At 39.8% G+C, this 22,237-nt stretch overlaps 1 protein-coding gene across 1 annotated transcript in view; it reads right to left on the bottom strand.

Annotated features, from left to right (window-relative positions):
* Window positions 1-21,552, bottom strand: part of NXPE3 (neurexophilin and PC-esterase domain family member 3) — a 47,711-nt gene extending 26,159 nt beyond the window's left edge. The window contains exons 1-3 of the mRNA XM_027865881.1: window positions 21,354-21,552; window positions 14,934-15,068; window positions 8,498-8,726 (exon numbers count right to left, since the gene is read on the bottom strand). Coding sequence (XP_027721682.1) covers window positions 8,498-8,590 — 93 coding nt within the window. The 5' untranslated portion in view covers window positions 8,591-8,726; window positions 14,934-15,068; window positions 21,354-21,552. The remainder of the gene's footprint in view (window positions 1-8,497; window positions 8,727-14,933; window positions 15,069-21,353) is intronic.
* Window positions 21,553-22,237: the final 685 nt, after the last annotated feature.

Genomic DNA, 22,237 nt, shown 5'->3' with positions numbered 1-22,237 from the left:
TGAAAAGATCTTAGCTTAAAAGGGCCAGGGTCTCCCATCGCATCCTGAGCCATCTCCAGTCGTCCTGAACCCAGATGGCTCTGGAGGAGAAAGTGAGGCTGGTGACTTTGCACAGCCCTCCCTCACTCCAATCAAAGTCAACTGCAAGTCATGTCATCACCTCCCTGATGTCACACTCCTCTTCCAGAACTAAGGACAAACACAACAACAAACAACAACACAAGTTAACCAATGTTCAGAAACCTTGCCTTATAAGCTGAACAGAAGAGATTCAAATGGTGGTTATAATCCATTTTTCTAAAGGGAGGGGAGAAAATAAGCATTTATATAGCAACTACCACGTGCCAGGCACTGTGCTGAGTGCTTTTACAAATATTTCCTCATGTGATCCTCACAATAACCCTGTGAAGTAGATGCTATTGTGGTCCCCATTTTACAGTTGAGGAAACTGAAACAAACAAAGGTTAACTGCTTTGTTCAGGGTCACATAGCTAGTAAGTGTCTGAGGCTGGATTTGAACTCATATCTTCCTGACTCCAGAACCAGTGTTCTATCAAGTGTGCCAATAGCTGCCTCTTTAGACCACTATTGTTTAGTCATTTCAGTTGCATCTGACTCCTTGTGACTCCATTTGGGATTTTCTTGGCAAAGACATTGGAGTGGTTTACCATTTCCTTCTCCAACTCATTTTACAGATGAGGAAACTGAGGTAAACAGGGTTAAGTGACTTCCCTAAGGGCACACAGCTTGTAAATATCTAAGATTGGATTTGAACTCAGGTCTTCCTGACTATAGGCCAGGTGTTCTATCCACTACGCCACCTAGCTGTTTCTGCAAGGTTTTGCAAAGTGATTTCTTTAACAAAAACCCTTGAAATGGTGGTGGTGAAAATGTTATTATCTCCATATGAGGAGACATTTTTACATATAAGGAAAGCTTAAGGGATTTGCCTATGATCATACACCTAATTAAATACCTGATGTGGGATTCAAACCAGATTTCTTGACTCCAAGTACACCAAGTTGCTTTTATGATAAAACTCAATCCATAAACAACCCAAGAAGGATACAGGTTAGCTATCAAAGTCCTCAACACAGGACCATCACTAACGATGCTGCATTTCATGGGCACGAGAGCAATATAACACAAATGTAGGTGTCCGGTCTCAGTGGAACACTTATCTGTATCTCTGAAGTGAGGAGATGTCCCAATACAGTAACCTTTACTTTGTGGAATTTTAAAACCTCTTAGGCCTGCCGAGTCTTCCAGATTGCCTGAATTCTACCAGAATTTTCCCAGGTGTCCATAATTTCTAGCTATAAATATATTTATTCCTCTATATGAGGACATACACCAGGCTGTCCTCCATATCCCCTTGTAGATAAATTGGGAAGTGTTTGTGTGTTGCTCTGTAAATTCCCAAATGGAAGATTAAATTAAGGAATGTCCTTCCTATTTCAAGTGGTTTAGCAATAGTTTGGAGCACTTTGTTTATGGCTATAAAAATCAGACCCCCTTCCTATACTTCTCTGACCTTTCTCACTGTCCTCACTCATGGCTTAGCAGGTTAATGTGTTTTTCCTTAAATTAAAATGGTCCAGGAGTTTCCAAGCTTTGGCTACAGTCTCTTCTTTTTAGGAAGTATTGCTTTTTTTAAAAAAATTACTCCTTCTTATGTTCTGCTCAATTTTGTTTGCAGGCATCCAGCTTGATATATGACTCTGCATTTCAACAGAAATGCTGATGATTGAATGAAGTTTATGTTTGCTGTGGTCAGGTCAGTTTGTATGACATAATCCTAATTTTTTTTAACCAGTTTCTCTTTTTCTCTTACTTATCTCATAGTGCAGTAGGAAAAGTCACAGTCAGAGGACCTGGATTCAAATTCCAGTTTTGCCACTGGATAACCATGTGACCTTCAGTATATCACTTAACCTTACTGGACCTCAGTCATCTCACCAAAAAAATGAGGGGCTGGATTTGATGGTCTCTGAGAACCCTTTTAGCTCTAGCTCCATGATCCTCTATGTGAAGAATTCTTATCCTGGTATCCAGTCTGATGGGTCTGAAAATGCTAAACAGCTAAGTGGACTTCCTGGGTGGCAATTTCCTTCTACTCTTTATAAGTAGACAGGCCACAACCATAGGGTTTGTATATTAGAGAAAGGAGAGGTACAAACTTCTCATCATTTTTTTTTCCATCCCACTAAGCCTGTCCTTTGATTTCTCCATACTAACCATTCATTTTATTCTAAATAATAGCCTATTCAAAGTAGCACAGCACAGATCAAAGCTTCCTAGAACTGACATCCCCAATCTTATCGGTTCTAAAGGTTCTCTATGGCACTATCTCTATTCCCCACTTACCAACACATAACAAGTCTCATTTGACTCCTTTAAAGTTCCACTGGGCTATCTGACAAAAACTGCTGGGAAAACTGGAAAACTGTATGGCAGAAACTAGATAGAGACCACCATCTTACACCAGATACCAAGATAAGGTCATAATAGGTACATGATTTAGACATAAAGGGTGATACCATAATCAAATTAGGAGAGCAAGGAATAGTTTACCTGTCAGATCTATGGAGAAGGGAAGAATTTTTGACTAAACAAGAGATAGGGAGCATTATGAGATGTGAAATGGATAATTTTGATTACATTAAATTAAAAAGGTTTTGCAAAAACAAAACCAAGGCAACCAAGATTAGAAGGAAAACAGAAAGCTGGAAAACATTTTTTACAGCAAGCATCTCTGATAAAGGTATCTCTCAAATATAAAGGTAACTAAGTCAAATTTACAAGAATTCAAGTTACTCCTCAGCTGATAAATGGTCAAAGAATATGAATAGGTAGTTTTCAAATGAAGAAATCAAAGCTATCTGTAGTCATATGAAAAAATGCTCTAAATCACTATTAATTAGAGAAATGCAAATTAAAACAACTCTGAGGTACCACCTCACGTCTATCAGATTGCCAATTGTGACAGAAAAGGAAAATTATAAATGTTGAAGAGGATGTAGGGAAATTGGGATACTAAAGCACTGTTGGTGGAGTTGTGAACTGATCCAACCATTCTGGAGAGTAATTTGGCACTATACTTAAAGGGCAATCAAACTGTGCATACCCTTTGATCCAGCAATACCACTACTAGATCTGTATCCCAAAGAGATCATAAAAAAAGGGGAAAGGACCCACATGTACTAAAATATTTACAGCAGCTCTTTTTGTGGTGGCAAAGAACTGGAAATTGAAGGGATGCCCATCAACTGGGGAATGGCTGAACAAGGTGTGGAATATGAATATAACAGAATACTGTCATGCTCTAAGAAATGACAAGCAGGCAGATTTCAGAAAAGCTTACATAAACTGATGCAATATGAAGTGAGCAGAACCAGGACAACATTGTACACAGTTGTGTGATGATCAACTATGATTGACTTAGCTCTTCTCAGCATTACAATGATCTAAGACAATTCCAAAAGACTCATGATGGAAAATGCTATCCACATCCAGAAAAAGAACTGATGGAGTCTGAATGCAGATCGAAGCATACTATTTTTACTTCATTTTTTTCATCTTTTTTTCCCTTTTGTTCTGTTTCTCCTTTCACAACATGACTAATATGGACATATGTTTTACATGACTGCATATAAATATAACCTACAACAAATCGCTTGCCATCTTAGGGAAGGAGGGAAAGAGGAAGGGAGAAAATTTGGAACTCAAAATTTTTTTAAAAAAGAATGTTAATTATCTTCACATGAAATTAGAAAAAAAAATAAAATACTATTTAAAAAATTAAAAAAAAGTTCCACTGGGGCAGAGAAATATCCCCAATGAAATAAAAAAGACTTTATTACTTGCAGAGTATCTATAAATTATCAGCTTCCAGATCATAGGATTATAGATATAGAGCAGGAGGTTTTAAACTTTTTAGGGGGATCACAGACCCCTTTGACAGTCTGGCAAAGCATCTGGACCCTTTCTCAGAATATTTTTAAATACACAAAATAAAATATATGAGATTAAAAAGAAACCAATTATATTGAAAACAGTTACTAAAATACAAGATATCCCAAAAGTTTTTGTCTAATTTTTAAGCTTCATTAGCTTAAAACCTCATCATCTTATCACATCTGAGTATTTGAATAGTAAAAGTGTCCATCAGGGGTACCCAACAACAATGACAGATGTAGAGATTTTGCCCAAATTCTTGGTACTAGGTTCCTTATTTCAAGGTTGAGGTGCGAGACAATACATAGTTACGCCAGTTTGTCGGTTTTAATCTAGTAAGTGTAGTTTTTAAGGTACTAAACCATAAAACTTCACTAAGACTTTTAGGACACGTATTTTTTATAATAAACAAATTAATGAACCACAGGATAAGAACCCTTGATATAGAGCAGGAGTGTCAAGCTCAAAAACAGAGGCCACTAACCATACATAAGGTTTCCTGTGGGCCTCATATTCACTTAGAAAACTACAAATTAACATTATCTGTGCTTTATTGTATCTTTAGTTGTGTCGTTAAACATTTCCTCATTACACTTTAATCTGATTCAGGCCGCATTTAGGAGTGTTGTGGTCCATATGTAGCCATGAGCTGCACGTGTGACATTTCTGATCCAGAGGATCACAGAGCTAGGCTGGAAGGGACCTCGGAGACCACCAAGACCAGTCCCTCATTTTATAGGTGAGATGACCCAGCAAAGACATGATTTGAACCCTCATCCTCTGATTACAAATCCAATATTCTTTTTACCGCACCATGAGATAAGTAAGAGAAAAGGAGAAAACGGCAAAAAAAAAAAAAAAATTAGGATGGTGCCACACAAACTGGTCTGACCCACAGCAAACATAAATTCCATCCAATCAAAATGTGAGGTGTCATCATTTCTGCTGAAACACCCAATCAGAGTCACACATTAACTAGATACCTGTGAACAAAATTGAACAGAGTATAAGGAGTAATTTTTTTTAAAAGACAATACCAAAAAAAAAAATTCCCTAAAAAGGAGAGGTTATAGCCAATGCTTGGGAACTCCTGCCTTATTTTAATTTAAAGGACAATATATTAAGCTGCTATGCCACAAGTAAGGACAGTGAGAGATGTCAGACAAGTAAAGGAAAGGGGTCTGATTTTACTACAAAACAAATTTATAATTGTAGAATGCTGGCAGACATTTTTAAAGCTTACTCAAGTATTGTCAAAATTTACTGAAATTCAGGGCTAAGGTAGTCTATAATTATGAATAATTGAAAACCCCTTTCCTAAACCGTCTAACTGCTTCCATTTTATCCCATTCCAACCCTAAATTCTGACTTATAATATGTTGAGGACTCGATTGAATCATATTTAAACAAAATAAAGTTATAATTCACATTTGGAAAGTTCTTTCTGGCTTACAAAATGCTTGCCTCAATAGTCCTGTGAAGAAAGTAGTTAAGTGTATTATTATCTTCCTTTTAGAGGTGAGGAAAGGGCAGGTAGGTGGCCCAGTAGATAGAGTCCCAGGCCTGGAGTCAGGAGGACTCGTCTTCCTGAAGTCAAATATGAATTCAGACACTTACTAGTTGTGTGATCACAGGTAAATCACTTAACCCTGCTTGCCTCAGTTTCCTCATCTGTAAAATGAACTGGAGAAGGAAGTGGCAAAACCACTCTATTATCTTTGCCAAGAAAACCCCAAATAGGGTTGTGAAGAACCTGACGTGACTGAAATGACCAAACAACAAAGAGGTGGGGAAACTAAGGTGCAGTAGGTTGTGACTTACCCATAGTCAAAACTACTAGGTAACAGAGATAGAATTTGAACCTAGGCCTCTTGACTGCAAAGATCAGCTTTCCATTGTACTATGCAACCCAATGCCAACTGATATTCTATCTTTGATTAATAGAGCACTTTCTAACGAAAGATTAAAGCACTTTCACAGACATCATTCTCAATGGTTTCACTACAACCATTCCAAAAAAATAAAGAGCTTCTGTGCCTCACTAGATGTGCCTATAAAATGAAGATGGGAAAACTTCCAGAAAAATGGCAAAGCAAGAAATCATAAGAAACCTCCCTCCTTAACATGCCTTCAAGAAGAGACAAAGAAATGACCCCAAAGAAGCAAGATGATCTAAAATCTTCAAAACAAACTTAAAAATTATCTAAAGCAATGAACAAACCAAGTAACTTTACGGCAGTAAAAGAATATTATAGAATAAAATAAGCAGGGAAAAAAGTGTAAGCAGAAAATATAGTGAAAGCATAAGCAGTCGCATTTGAAAAAATGTAAAGAGGAAACATAAAAATGGATAGAAGCTATGCCTTCGGAATGAAACAAACAAATTAAGAGAAAGGAAGGAAGGAACTGAACATAGTTAAGGAATCTTGGAACAAGATGATAAAGTAAATTTTGTTGCTCAGTTATTTCAATTGTGTTTGACTCTTCATGACCCCATTTGGGATTTTCTTGGCAAAGATACTGGAGTGTTTTGGAATTTCCTTCTCTAACTTATCTTATAGATTAAGAACTGAGGCAAACAGGGTTAAATGACTTGCCCAGGGTCACATAGCTAGTAAGTATCTAAGGCCAGATTTGAACTCAGAAAGACGAGTTTTCCTGACTCCAGGCATGGCACTCTGCCTAGCTGATGTGTGTGTGTGTGTGTATAATATTTTATAAACATACTGATATTCCATATATACATGTATAAACTAAGAATTTGAGGTGACCAAAGACAAGAAATGTTTTTGTTTAATTCAATAAAGAAGAGAACCTCTTTGTTCACCTTTGATCAGATTGAAAAACAGTGATTAAATAAGAAATTATATGTAAATTTATATATAAAATATATTTATATATTTACTTATATTTGTATATTCTTTATTTACATGTTTATATTTACATAATTTTAGATTAACACATCAACACATTAAAGTCAGATAGTAATTACATTTTAATCTAGTTCGGGCCTCACTCAGGAGGGTTGTAGGTTACATAAGGTCAGCAGGCTGCATGTTTGACATTGCTGTTCTAAGTGCCAAGTGCTAATTATGGGACACACTGAACAGAGATATAGGACACCACTTTAATAATATGATAAGGGAGGCTTATAGACTATAATAGTAATAATAATAATAATAATAATAAGCACTTATGTTGCATTTTAAGGCTTGCAAAGCACTTTACTCATTTGAGTTAAAAATTCAACTCTGTGAGGTCCGTACTATTATTATTCCCTTTTTATAGATGAGGACATTAAGGCTTACAGAGACTTGTCCAAGATAACAACGCTAGAAAGTATATGAGACAGGATTGGAACTTGGATCTTCCTCAGTTTAACTCCACTGCATCACCTAGCTTGACAGTATTGAAGCATATAACCCTATGGCCACCTATTATAAAATATTAAGAAGTCATTATTATTAATGATAATAGCTAGAATTTATATAGCATCTACTACATGCCAGGCACTGTGCTAAACACCTTACAAATATTACCTCATTTCATCCTTATAACAACCCTCCCTTGAAATACTAAGAAATTATATTATTATTATTATTATTATAGTTGAGGAAATTGAGGCAAACAGACATTAAGTGAGGTCACAAAGCTCATGTCTAAGGCCAGCTGCAGCAGTCAGTCTAAAGTCTTCCTTCTCACTTGAATCTGAGACATAATCAGTTGTTCTTGAATAGAAAACAATCCATTTCAGGGAAAAATTATAATTTCTTGAAATTAAGCATCTGAGGCAACCAAATAAAGACTAGTTATGTCTTTGTTAAATTCAATAAAGAGGAGTATCCTTTGTCCACCTTTGACCAAATTGTAAGCAATGATTGGTTTCAGGAAGATACTTTCTCTAAGGGTGCACTTTGCATTAATATGTTACTACTGTTCTGTTTGGCAATTTTAAAAAAAAAAACCCTAAATTAAAACTAGGTACCTTTGTTTCCCTTTGCTGTGGAATTTTGTTGTTTGTTTGTTTGTCTGTTTGTTTTAGGACCTCTATAAAATGAGTGGAAATTGCTAAGGGGAAAGAGAATTCCAATTAACAGGGGAAATGTTCCAACTCCACCCAGTGGTGAAAACCAGTCTGTCACTCCTAGAATTTTTGCCACCCTCGGCTACCCAACTACCCTTTCACTTTTGCAGAATGTCAATATGGTAATTATTTTCAGTGTTGTTCAGTTTTCTATATGTTCTTCTAACCTCTGCACATATCACTGTACAAATCATTTTTGTCAATCTTGGGTCCTGAATACCTACAAGACCAGGGAATCACATGACACAGAACACTTAACAAAGTACTAAATGAAGAAAGGTGCATAAGAATACCTTTGATGATACAATTTAAAAAATATCTTAAAGCAAAGAAATGCAACCACAATAAGTTCTCTGATGACCCTCTCATTCTCCTATACCCTTACCTTCTGACACATACAATATATATCCCAAGAATACTTGGGTCTCTGTTGTGTTGGAATGAAATGAAACTCACCTCTAACTGATTAACATTGAGGACTAGGAAGACAATGGTCAATGCTGCCAGGAGACAGCAGATAAACCATGGTTTGCAGAAATTCGTCCACATTGTCTACTTGTGTCTCCATCAGTCATGGCGGACACCATGCTGCCTTTGCTCCACAGAGGTCAATATCATTGTTTCTCAGGATTACAAACAAACTTCCAGGTAATGTTGCTTCTCTCTGTTAGCACTTTTAGAGTTCCTTGTAATAAAGGGGAAATATAGTAGATTTAAATACAAAACATCATTCAAAGATCCCCTAAAGGAGAAATAAGAAAGAAGTATCAGTAGTAGAAGATTGAAGTTAAGGTAATAATAATTAATAATAATATCTTATATATGCTTATTGTTTTCCCAAATTTCATCTCATCTGATCTTTACAACCCTGTGAGGAAGGTGGTATAGGTAGATAGGAGTGAAGGCACCAATTCAATAGACATAGAAATTGAGGTGCAGAGACGTTATGACTTTCCTATCATTACAAAGCTAACAAATCATGGAGAGACTTTCACAGGGAAATATTTCACAGTGCACAGGAAAATTAAAAATCAAATAAATACTTATGTTGAAGATTTAAATGATGAACAAGCAAACAGTCAATTTCACTCCAGAGTAAAAGCTGAAGTAGGCAGGGGTTAACGAACAGCCTGGATATGAATCCATATAACTCAAGACTCAACAAATCTGAGGTAGTAAGTAGCCATGAGATCTTAGCAATTTTATCATCTGATAGTTTCCACACAGATACACAGATAGGTAGCACAGTGGATAGAGTGCTGGGCCTGGAGTCAGGAAGACCTAAGTGCAAAGGAAGCTTCAAACACTTAGTACCTGCGTGGCTACCTTGGTTTCCTCAACTGTAAAATGGGGATAATATTAGCACTTACTTCAAAGGGTTCTCACAAGGATCAAATGAGATAATATTTGTAAAATTTGTATTTTTAGCGCAGACTGTGGCTCATAGTAAGCATTAAATAAATGCTTATTCTCTCCCTCTCCCTTTACAAAACTATTAGAATAATCTATTCAGGGGATCTTCCATTAGAATAGAATAAGGGAAGAGGCAAGCTAAGGCAAAAAAAAAAAATTCTCCAATAAACAACATCTTTATTGAATTAAAAAAAAAACCTCCAATCACATCACTGGCTAAACTCTGATGATAATATAAATTTCTCTGTGATTTTTTTTATTGTCGGCTATAAAAAGATCTTGATTAGGCAGAGCAAAATTCAGCCTTAAAGGCTCTTCTCCAAAAAATTTGTCTCCCATATGATAATTATATAAGATTTCTTTAAAGATGCAACAGAAGTAACTTGGTGACCTGATTACTGTAAACTTAATCAACCAATCACACTAGTAAACTGTGAAAATCACAATTATATCAACAGATGCAGGAAAAGTCACAGCCAAAGTTCATCATTCATTTACATTAAAAACACTAAGAGGAATAAGAATAATTGGCTCTTATTTCAATATGATAGACAGGCTCTATCCAAAACCAAAAGCCGTATTACTCAAAATTGGAGAAAAAAAAACTTCTTAATAAAATCAGGGGTAAAGCAAAAGATCTTCTAATAATGCTGGCTATAGCAATAAGAGAAGAAAAAATGAACTATTAGGTCAAAGACAAAAAGAAGTTATAATTCTTATTATTTCCAGATGAATACTACTTCTCTTAGTTTATTATTGCTATTTCCAATGGATTTATAGCCCAAAGACCTGAGTTTAAACCCCACTTCTACATACATGCTTGCCATTATCATGGAGGATGTCCAGCACTGAGTCCAAATGGAAGGATTCCCGACAGACGATGGAAGTCTTGACATGAGATCATCTTTGCGGATGACATTGTGGTGTCTGCCTCAAGACCTAAGAAATTCTACTCTTCTTAATGAAACCCACAATCACTAAAAAGAATTAGACCTAACTATCCATACAGGAAAAATGAAGTAAAATGTTTAATGCCCATTATCCAGACTATGATATGTAGATTGATGTTACCAATCTCACCTGGGCCCTCACAGTAGCAAGGCAATCCTTGTATACCTCCCTAATTGATTTAGTATCCCACTTACCACAATGGCTTTTCAAACCTTTTCATCCCTCCCCAAGACTCTCCCGGCGCCCCCTCCTTCTACTCACTCAGCCAAGAACCTTGCCTCATATTTCACTTTTTAAAAGAAGTTTTTCATTGAGAGCTCCCTCTTCTCCCATGATCCTCATTTCACATCACTCAGATACCTTCCCCCATTTTCTTTGCCTTCACATTTGTTTCACATGAAGAGATGGCCCTTCTTCCTTGACAAAGCTTACTACTCTACCTACAAAAGTGATTTCATTCCACCTACTCTTCTCCAGTAAAATTGTCCCTTCCATCATGGCCACTCTCTCACTAATCTTGTGTTGCTTCACTGCTGCCTAAAGACATGCCCATAAATCCCACATCCTCAAAAAACCCTCACTTAATCTGTCCATCCCAGCTAGCTATTATCCTATCTCTCCTTTTCATGGCTAAGCTCCTTAAGCAAGATTTCTACAATTGGTGCCTCCACTTTCTATCCCGTCACTCGCTTCTTAATTCTCTATAATCTGTCTTGCAACCTAATCATTCAATTTAAACAACTCTCTTCAAAGTTACCAATTATCTTAGTTACCAAACTAATGGACTTTTCCAAATCCTCTTCCCTCTTCACCTCCCCAAATGCCAATACTGTTGAACCTCCTCTTCTCCTGGATAATCTCTTTTCTCCACATTTTTGTGACACAGATTTCTCCTAGTTCTCCTCCTACCTATCTGACCATTCCTTCTCAGTCTCCTTTGCTACATCTTCATCCAGGGCATGCCTACTAACAGTGAGTGTCCTCAAAGGTTCTGTCCTAGGATCTCTTCTATCTATACATATTATGTACAGATGATTTTCAGATCTACTTATACAGCCCTAACTTCTTTCCTGGCATCCATTCTCATGTGTCCAACTTCCAACTGGACATCTTGAACTGGATACAGACATCTTAAGTTCAATACGTCCAAAATTGAACTCATTATCTTTTCTCCTAAACCATTCTCCCTTTGTAACTTCCCTATTACTGGTGAGGGTACAACAATCCTCCTAGTCACCCAGGTTTGCAACCTGGATGCTACCCTCAAACTCCTCACTCTCCATATATCCAATCTGTTGCCAAGAACTGTCAATTCTATCTTCCAAACATGTCTCGTATATGCTGTAGTGGTAATAAATATGTTAATTTAGAATAAGCAGCTTCCTTTTGTTTTAAGTTTCCATTTTCTGACTAAGTAGTTGTTATATAAGTTGTTTTTCTATAATAAGATAAGGACTTGAGTAATATAATTTGGTGATGACAAATGGCACTTGAATGATACAGTTTGACAACTGTCCTCCAAATTTGGTAAACAACTACTAATGCTGCCTATGTCTCTTTTAGTAAATAACTACTAATGATGTGTGGGTTCCCTAAATATGATAAACAACTAATAAAGTGTGTGTCCCCCAAATTTTGTAAACAAGTATGAATATGTATCCACCATATGTGATAAGTGACTGATAAATGTTTGCTAATGATATTAAGAAACTAAAGCTCTGATTGATGGTTTCCTGTCATAAGTTTAAGTAATTGATTGCCTATTAGAGCCTAGATATAATCTGTAAATACCCTTAACCAGAACCATAAAAACTCACCAGAGGCTCCAAGGATCAGCCTGCTTCTGAGTCTTGACCAGAACATGCTCCTGCATTCCCCAAATTCAGAAGTTTGAGCACCCCACTGTTCACTGGAGAACAGTGTTAACAGATGAAAACTTACCACCTTGGAAGGAGACAAACAGCCTCTGACTAAGCAGAGAAAGAATATTTTCACGAGCACCAGTAGGTGACACTTTAGAAATCAGGTTGGTAGTTTGTTCCTAGAGGGGTTGATACCATGCCCTGTTGAATGGGCAATAAGGTTTGACTGTATGCACTAATGAATGCATCTTATTAGTGTACTTCCATCCCTAATAAGTACACCTAATTGTAAACTGGTTTTACAAGTGCATCCTGAGTTACATATGCCCGCTTTTATCCTCTGACTCACCATCACTCTAGTACAAGTCCTTATCACCTCATCCCTGGACTTACACTAGCCTTCTGGCTGGTCTCCCTACTCCACTCTATCTTCTACTACTCAACTATCAAAATGATATTCCTAAAAAGCAGATCTGACCCTGTCCCCCCCCATTCAAAAATGGCTTCCTGTTATCTCCAAGATCAAATACAAAATCCTCTGTTTGGATTTTAAAGTCTTTCATAAACTAACTCCCTGCCATCTTTCCAGTCTTCTTACATCACACTCCCTTCCCCATACTCTTTAATATAGTGATAACCAGCCTTCTTGATGTTCTTCACAGAAAACACTCCATCTCCAGACTTGAGACATTTTCAGTAGCTTGTACCTATGCCTAGTACTCTCTTCCTCTTCATCTTTATGTTCTGGCTTCCCTGGTTTCCTCTAAGTCTCAGCTAAAATCTCACTTTTGGCAAGAAGTCTTTTCAAATCCCTTTAAATGCTAATTCCTTCCCTATGAGATTATGTCCAATGTATTTTTTTAATTATATAGATATATAAATGGAGAGAAGGGGAGAGAAGAGAGGAGAGAACAAGAGAGACAGAGGAGAGAGACAGAGACAGAGACAGAGACAGAGAAAGATTGTAAATAATTGTTTGCATGTTGTCTCCTCCATTATAGTGTGAGCTCCTTGAGCGCAGGAATGGATTTTGCTTTCTTTGTATCACTGACATTTACCACAGTACCTGGCACAGAGGAGGTGGTTAATAAATGTTTGTTGAGGGGCAACTAGGTGGTGCAGTGGATGGAGCACTTGCCCTGGGGTCAGGAGGACCTGAGTTCAAATCCGGCCTCAGACACATAACACTCACTAGCTGTGTGACTCTGGGCAAGTCACTTAACCTCAATTGCCCTCACCAAAAAAAAAAACAAAAATAAATAAATAAATAAATAAATAAATGTTTGTTGACTTGACCTTATTTGACTTGTTTGAACAACTCATTCAGTAGATCCATCCATAAGTATACTTCACACAGGCACTGCAAATGCACAGGAGGAAAAGAGGCTAGATTCTGGGAGCAGAGAAGGTGGGGAAGATCCCCTTTACTGGTATAGAGAACTGCTAATAAGGAAACTCCTTCTCCCAAGGCAAACTGCCACCTGCTCTGTACTTTATTGTCTGGGAGTGCTGCTTGGGGAAACCATGCCCCAGGGTCACACAACCAGTACATATCAACAGTAGAACTTCAGCAGATGTCTTCCTGACTCTGAGACCATTCTCTATGCACCACATGATAATGCCTCTCTGGATTACATTTGGGAAACTGAAAAGCTCTTTCACTGATCCCAAGCTTCTCCCCAAAATGAAAACCTTTCTTTTTATATCGCTGTTCCTGCAGTGATATTTAGATGGTTACAAATCAAGGGAAACTATAATCTTGGCAGAATCAGAATTGTAGGTCACCCAAAGGTCGGTAAAGAGACACATGGTGAGTATAGTATATTACCAGTGATACTTGTAAGCAGTGGCACAAAAGATATCAGAGACTTATGATCAGAAAAGGGGGTTGGCTGGTCATGTAACAATAGCGAGGAATAAGAGATAATCTGAATGCTGCATTGATATCTATGTAATGTTAAGAAATCTAGACATAGGTCCCCATCTTGCGGGGAGCTCCTCATAGAGGATTTATAGTATGACTTGGGAAAAAGTCGCATAGGATAATAAGGCATAGATGGATTATGAACTATACTACTGAGAGGCATGTACAAATAATGAGCTTACAGATCCATTTAAATATTAAAATATAAAATAACATTAGATTTTTAGCCTGCCACATCAATGTTGATATCCTACTGCTCCCAAAAAAAAAAAAAATACCAGAACATTTTTACACAAAAAAGCCATTTTCTCCCATATTGTTTTTAAGTAACTGATTTTTTTTAAACCAAGCACAAACTTTTATATTTCAATCAATCCACAAGCATTTTTAAGCACTTATTATGTGCTAGATGCTGTAAATACAAATACAATGGATGAAACAACGCTTACTCTCAAGGAGGCAAAGCAACAAGTATTTCTTCAGCCTTTATTATGGACCAGGCATTGTGCTAAGAAACACTGGCCATACAATACAAGCAGAGAGAAAGATAGTCTCTGACGTCAAAGAAATTACGTTCTAATGAGGGAGGAAAACACACAAAAAGTGTTGAAAAAGGGATGTGGGGGTACCTGTTCATGGCCCTGATACTGAACTCCAAAGAGTCAAAAGCACAACCACCAAGGGTATAAAAATTTGCTGGCCTGGGTCACTATCCAAAATGGAGGCCCTAGGAGGAACTCACCAATGGGAGAAGGGGGCCAGCATGGCAGAGACATGTTCAAGGGTGAGAAGCCTTCAGGGGAAGAATGGATGTTCCAGAGTGAAGAGGCCCCAGGTTCTGAGGGAAGTTCCAGGGTGAGACAGCAGCTGAGGCAGCCTGATGGCAAAGTCCAAAGAATTTGTTATCATCATCATCATCATCATCATCATCATCACTAAACATCTTTTATGAAGCTCTCAAATTTTGACGAGGCAGGGTTTTTGAGACAATCAGTATCTGGTTTTCTCAAGAAGGTCTTCTGCATATAGGAAGTTTGACCACCAATACCACCCCAAAAATCAACAGGAAGTTCCAAACATAGTCAAAATAGTCTAGGTATCCTGAGAAAGAGACAAGGAGAACCACACAGGACTCCAGGGGCCATATTCCCAAAGTCTTGCACTCTGGGAAAAAGAGAAATGCTCATATCAGAGAAAGTTTCCCTACCCCCTTCCTAAATCCTAGATCTGGAGTTGTTCTCCCAAAAGAAAAGAAAAGCAGTTGTCATAAATCTCCACAACAGCAGCTATTCTTTAGTTAGGCGCAGTAGCCTCTCCTCCTCCTCGTCCTCCAATTGACAATCTGCCTACAATCTGCCCCCAGCATGCCATGCAGCTGACCCAGTTCACTACTCCCAATTCACCACTATGACTCGCAGTGCTGCTGATCCCGTTATTCTAGGCTGCCACAAATTTTTAAATAATAATTTTGTCATCAACTGTAATAATTATTCCTACTAGCATCCTGCCATCTGAAAAGTTGGCATGTGCCATCTCTATCTATTTTCCAAGTTAATATAAAACTGTTGAACATGATGAGACCAAGGACAGATCCTAGGAGTTCCTGCTCTAGCGTTCCTTCCAAAGGTTGCCTCTTCAAGATGAGTGAGCATCAGGGGCGGAGCCAAGATGGCAGAGTAAAGGCAATGACTTGCTTGAGCTTTCCCCCAAATCCCTCCAAATACCTGTAAAAAGTGGCTCTAAACAAATTTGAGAGCAGTAGAACCCACAAAAAGACAGAGTGAAACAAATTTCCAGCCCAAGACAACCTGGAGGATGGGAAAGGTCTGTTGCCATGGGCTGAGGGAGGAGAGCAGTTCAGTGTGGGCTGAGCAGGCAAAGACCAGGCCTCAGCGAATCCAGAGCAGACCTCAGGGGACTGAATCATGGGCCGCTGTAGCACTTTCCAGACTTCTCAACCCATAAACACCAAAGACAACTTAGAAGGTCAGTAGGAAAGGTCTGTCAGACCTAGGGGAGAGAGGAGCTCAGTAACAACCCCAGTCCTGGCATAGCCACGAGGTGGCAGCTGCTTCCAGAGCTCTCCACCTACAGATGGTGGGGAGATCGAGCAGCTGATCAGAGGGGGACTGCAGGGATCTCTTTGCTGGTGCTGAGGCAGGATTCTCTTGTTTTGCCCCTGGTCGGATCTAGGTCGCTGTCCTGGGTGGCAGTCCTGGGGTGAGGAGGAGTGCTGCAGTGCTGGAACTTGTGGCAGCAGTGGAGAGGGTACCCTCCTCCCAGTTCCAAGGCAGAAAAGAGTGCTTGCGGTCACTCATAGACCAGAGCACAGGCCAGGAAAGGAGTAAGCATCACGCCCTTGATTATACCACCTTGGAAAAACTGAAAATTTACAGGTCCCTAGAAGTATCTCTGAAAACAGCTGCACAAAACCCCTAAAGCTTGGGACAGTACATTTTTCCACACTGAAAGCAGAGCCCTACCTTATCAACAAGTTTAAAAGTCAAGTAATTGGCTGGGAACATGGGCAAACAGCGTAAAAAAACTCAGACTTACTTTGGTGACAAAGATCAAAACACACAACCAGAAAAAGACAACAAAGTCAAAGCTCCTATATCCAAAGCCTACAAGAAAAATATGAATTGGTCCCAGGCCATGGAAGAGCTCACAAAAAGGATTTTAAGAAGTAAGTAAGAGAAGTAGAAGAAAAATTGGGAAGAGAAATGAGAGTGATGCAAGAAAATCATGAAAAACAAGTCAACAACTTGCTAAAGGAGACCCCAAAAAATACTGAAGAAAATACCACCTTAAAAAATAGACTCACTCAAATGGCAAAAGAGGTCCAAAAAGCCAGTGAGGAGAAGAATACCTTAAAAAGCAGAACTGGCCAAATGGAAAAGGAGGTCCAAAAGGTCACTGAGGAAAATAATTCCTTAAAAATTAAAAAGGAGCAAATGGAAGCTAATGACTATGAGAAATCAAGAAATTATAAAACAAAAACAAAAGAGTGAAAAAATACAAGATAATGTGAAATATCTAATTGGAAAAACAACTGACCTAGAAAATAGATCCAGGAGAGATAACTTAAATATCATTGGACTATCTGAAAGCCATGATCAAAAAAAGGGCCTAGACATCATCTTTCAAGAAATTATCAAGGAAAACTGCTCTGATATTCTTGAACCAGAGGGTAAAATAGAAATTGAAAGAATCCACTGACCACCTTGAAAGAGATCCCAAAAGGAAAACTCCCAGAAATATTATAGCCAAATTTCAGAGTTCCCAGGTCAAGGAGAAAATATTGCAAGCAGCCACAAAGCAACAATTCAAGTATTGCAGAAACACAATCAGGATAACACAAGATTTAGCAGCTTCTACATTAAGGGACTGAAGGGCTTGGAATATGATATTCTGGAGGTCAAAGAAACTAGGATTAAAACCAAGAATCACCTACCCAGCAAAACTGAGTGTAATCAATGAGGGGAAAAAAATTTACATTCAATGATGTAGAGGAATTTAATTCGTTCTTGAGAAGCCGGAACTAAATAGAAAATTTGACTTTCAAATACAAGACTCAAGAGAAGCATGAAAAGGTAAGCAGGAAAGTGAAATCATAAGGGACTTAATAAAGTTGAACTGTTTACACTCCTACATGGAAAAATGATATTTGTAACTCATGACACTTTTCTCATTATTAGGGTGGTAGGAGGGAAATATATATATACATAGACAGAGGGCACAGGGTGAGTTGAATATGAAGGGATGATATCTAAAAAATAAAATTAAGGGGTGAGAGAGGAATGTACTGGGAAAAGAAGAAAGGGAGAGGTAGAATGGGAGTAAATTATCTCACATAAAACAGACAAGAAAAAGCTTTTACACTGGAGGGGAAGTAGGGGGAGGTGAGAGGGAATGAGTGAATCTTACTCTCATCAGATCTGGCTTAAGGAGAGAATAACATACACACTCAATTGGGTGTGGAAATCTATCTTACCCTACAGGAAAGTAAGGGGGGAGGTGATAAGACAGGGGGGATGATAGAAGGGAGGGCAGATTGGGGGAGGGGGTAATCAGAAGCAAACACTTTTGAGGAGGGATGGGGTCAAAGGAGAGGATAGAATAAATGGGGGCAGAACAGGATGAAGGGAAATATAGTTAGTCTTTCACAACCTGACTATTATGGAAGTGTTTTGCATAACTACACATGTATAACCTATATCAAGTTTGTTGCCTTCTCAATGAGGGTGGGTGGGGAGGGAGGAAGGGAGAGAATTTGGAACTCAACGTCTTAAAAACAAACGTTAAAAATTGTTTTTAAGGGGCAGCTAGATGGTGCAGTGGATAGAGCCCTGGAGTCAGAAGGACCTGAGTTCAAATGTGGCCTCAGACACATAATACTCACTAGCTGTCTGACCCTGGACAAGTCACTTAACCCCAACGGCCTTGCCAAAAAAAAATTTGTTTTTACATGCAACTGGGAAATAAGATACAGGCAATGGGGTACAGAAATCTATCCTGCCCTAAAGGAAAGTAGGAGGAGAAGGGGATAAGTGGGGGGCAGTGATAGAAGAGAGGGCATATTGGGGGAAGAAGTATTCAGAATGCATGCTGTCTTGGAGTGGGGGGAGGGGAGAGATGGGGAGAAAATGTGGAACTCAAAATCTTGTGGAAGTGAATGTTGAAAACTAAAAATAAATGAATTAATTTTAAAAAAAATGAGTGAGCATCAGTGAGGACATATCTAGGAGATGCTCAAATAGTGACCGTAATTTGGGTACATCCTAAAGTTGGGAACCATTGATCTATAACAGCATTTGTCTTGTTTTTCTTCTTTGTATCTCTCTGGTTACTATATTTTGGATTTTACTTGAAAGCAAATTTTGTTAGGACTTTACCTAAACGATGAGGAAGATTGAGAGATTATACTACTTGGGAATGAAACATACAAAGTCAACCTTGAACAAAACTGTAAGGAAATTATGCGCTCTTCCCTTTGGTACCATCCCTCTCGGGCAGTCCCTTAGGATAATAGCATTTCAAACTGTACAAGTTGTTTCACTGAAAAGAGATTAGACAATCTGGTTGGCTCAGAGGAGAACAATAACCAATAAATAAAAGTTATAGGGAGACAAATTTCATTTTAATATAAGGAAGGCCTAATAATGGCAAGTAGGTGGTGAAGCTGATAGAGTGTCTAGCCTGTTGTCAGGAAGGCTTTTCTTGAGTTCAAATCCAGCTTCAGACACCAACTAGCTGTGTGACCCTGGGCAAATCACTTAACCCTGTTTGCTTTACTTTCTCCTCTGTAAAATGAGCTGGAAAAGGAAATGGCAAACCATTCCAGCATCTTTGCCAAGAAATCCCCAAATGGGATCATAGAGAGTCAGACACCACTGAATAACAACCACACCTAATAATAGAATGGGCTGACAAATGGATAGTGAGCTCCCAGTCACTGAAGCATTCAAGCAGACTGAATGACATATGAAGAAATTTGTGTTTCTGTTGGAGTTGTACTAGAGCAAGAGATCTTAACTTGGGCTCTGTGAACTTTTTTTTAATATGTAGTTTGATAACTGAATTTCATTATAATTGGTTTCTTCTCAAATCCTATGTATTTTATTTTATGCATTTAAATCCATTATTCTGAGAAGGGGTTCATAGGTTTTACCAGACTGCCAGAAAGGTTCATGACACACACAAATAAATAAGAACCCCTGGACCAGAGGATATCTGAGGTGCCTCTAAAAGAACTTACAAACACACCTAACTGCCAATTTAAAAATGTCACATACACAATAATAGGCAGACTGAGGAAATACACTAAATAAATTAGACAGTCCAACTTCATAATGATATCTGGGAACAGTATGAAGTCTGGGCAGCCACAAGACTTGGGTTCCAATCCTGCCTACACTACAGACAACAAAAATTACTCTTGGCCTCAATTTCTTCTTCTGTAAAAGTAGTGGGGTAGGGGGAAGGAGTTGAAGAAATGATCCCTATGGTTCCTTCCAATTCCATATCCTATGGCACAACACCTTTTGGGGGGAGAAGGGAGATATAACAATATAATTGGCCTCCCACTTTCTATTATACGGTCAATTACACTTGAGCAGGGTTTTAGGAGTCCTTGATGGTATTGTCAGACAGCTTATCCTAAGGTCTCAAGAAAAAAATGTAGGAGTGGGCAGGTCGGGCTGTTGTACCTGCGGGATCTGGCAAAGTTATGTCAAGGATACTTCAAATCCACTTTCTTTTAGTTCGGTACAGCTCTCCCCTGCTCAATTCCTTTACAAACTCTTGCACTCACTCTCAGATACACTCTTCTTCAAATATCTCTGTCATCTACAGCATCCCCTAACCCTGCCTTCCCCAAGGAACAACTCTGCTTTTAGAAAAACAGTGTGGGCAAGGGTATGTGTTTGCCCTAGAGAAAACAGAGGCAGAGGGGGCTCCTGCTGCCAAAGGAAAAAAAAAGAAGGTAATTGGAGAAGACCTTCTCAGGTGGTCCTAGCCAACTGAGGGATGGTCACAAAGTCCTGGCCTCCCAGAGGGTGCCCTAAGGCCTGCCTTCATTCCTCAACCCCCTACTCCCATCTTCTGCCTGTCCTCCAGCTGAGTAGATACCGGCACTCCAGCTCTGCTTTTCTCAAGATTGTACTATAATACCGAAGTAAACCACTCACACCATGCCTAGCTGGAGAGTCAGCCGGGAGGCGAGGCTCTAACCACCAGCCCTCCTGCGCAGCCGGCCCTGCAGCATCAGCAACCCCAGCAGTAGTAGTAGCAGCAGCAGCCGCACCCGCAGCCCCCGCAGCCCCCGCAGCCCCCGCAGCCCCCGCAGCAGCCCCAGCAGCCCCCCCAGCCGCCCCAGCCGCCCCAGCAGCGGCAAGCGGGCTCCGGGGGCTACCTGTGCCCCTAGCCCAGGGAGACTGCACAAAAAAAGCGGAAGAGGAAGAAAAAGCTAATGGGAGTATCTAGCGGCTGCGACAAGGGAGGGATACGGGACTGGAAAGCGCAGGAGGGGCCGGGCGGGGAAGTCCGGGAGTTTGCACAGGGGGATAGGGGGAAAAAGCGATGGCAGAAGGAAGAACGTGGGGTGGGGAGGAGGCCATTCAAGCAAAGCTCTTCATTGGCTGTCTTGGGGACCGCTACTCACCACCTCGAGCAGCCGCTGCAGACGCCGCTGCCGCTGGAGGGTCCCCAGCTCCCATCGCCAATGCAGCCCCTCACATAGCTGCGGGGAAGCTCAGGCGCCGCAAAACCAACCAGGCTGGTGTCCAAAGCCAACCCAGAGCTTCCCCAGCCTCCAGCCTCCTTCTACTTCCCGGTATCTCAGCGGCTGCGACCCCAATACGTCTCCCCTCATCCGTCCGCAGTCAAGCATTGGTCGCGTTCGCGAGAGGCGGAGCCTGGAACGGTGACTGGCAGTCGTGGGTGAAGCTGTGAGTACAAGGGTGTTGGACTGAGACTGGAGAGCTTCGCTGCTGCTGCCGCCGCCGCTGCCGCCGCCGCTGCTGCTGCTGCTCCTGTCCATGCTGCTGCTGCTGCTCCTGCTTCTCTCCCTTCCAATCCCACAACCCGTGTGGCCTTCCCTCTTCCCCTTTACCAGTAACTCCCCACCTCTGTCAACCTGCTCTGCTACACTGACTTGCTTCTGGATGGTAGTTCCTCTCTCTTTCCGCTTCTCTGGGCTCCGGATGTACCCATCATCTTATCCTCACCCGCGGAGCACTTCAGGCAAACACTACCTGACAAACAGTATCTTGGCAAAGATACTGGTAGTAGTTTGTCATTTCCTTCTCTAACTCCTTTTACAGATGATGAAACTGAGGCAAAGGTTAAGTGACTTGCCCGGGATCACACAGTTAGTGTCTGAGGCCAGATTTGACCTTAGGAAGATGAGCCTTCCTGACGTGGCACTCCATGCACTGTGGTGCCATCTAGCAACTCTTTATTTGCTTTGTATCCCCTTTCTTAGTCTTTTGTACTTAAGATGCTATGTTTATCTTTAGAAAGTGTCAAGGTCGGGGCAGCTAAAAA

Source organism: Vombatus ursinus, unplaced genomic scaffold, assembly GCF_900497805.2.
Source record: "Vombatus ursinus unplaced genomic scaffold, bare-nosed wombat genome assembly UNPS02001419.1, whole genome shotgun sequence".
Lineage (NCBI taxonomy): Eukaryota > Metazoa > Chordata > Mammalia > Diprotodontia > Vombatidae > Vombatus > Vombatus ursinus.
The sequence above is the reverse complement of the archived record's forward strand: the minus strand, read 5'-3'. Positions and strand labels throughout refer to the sequence as shown.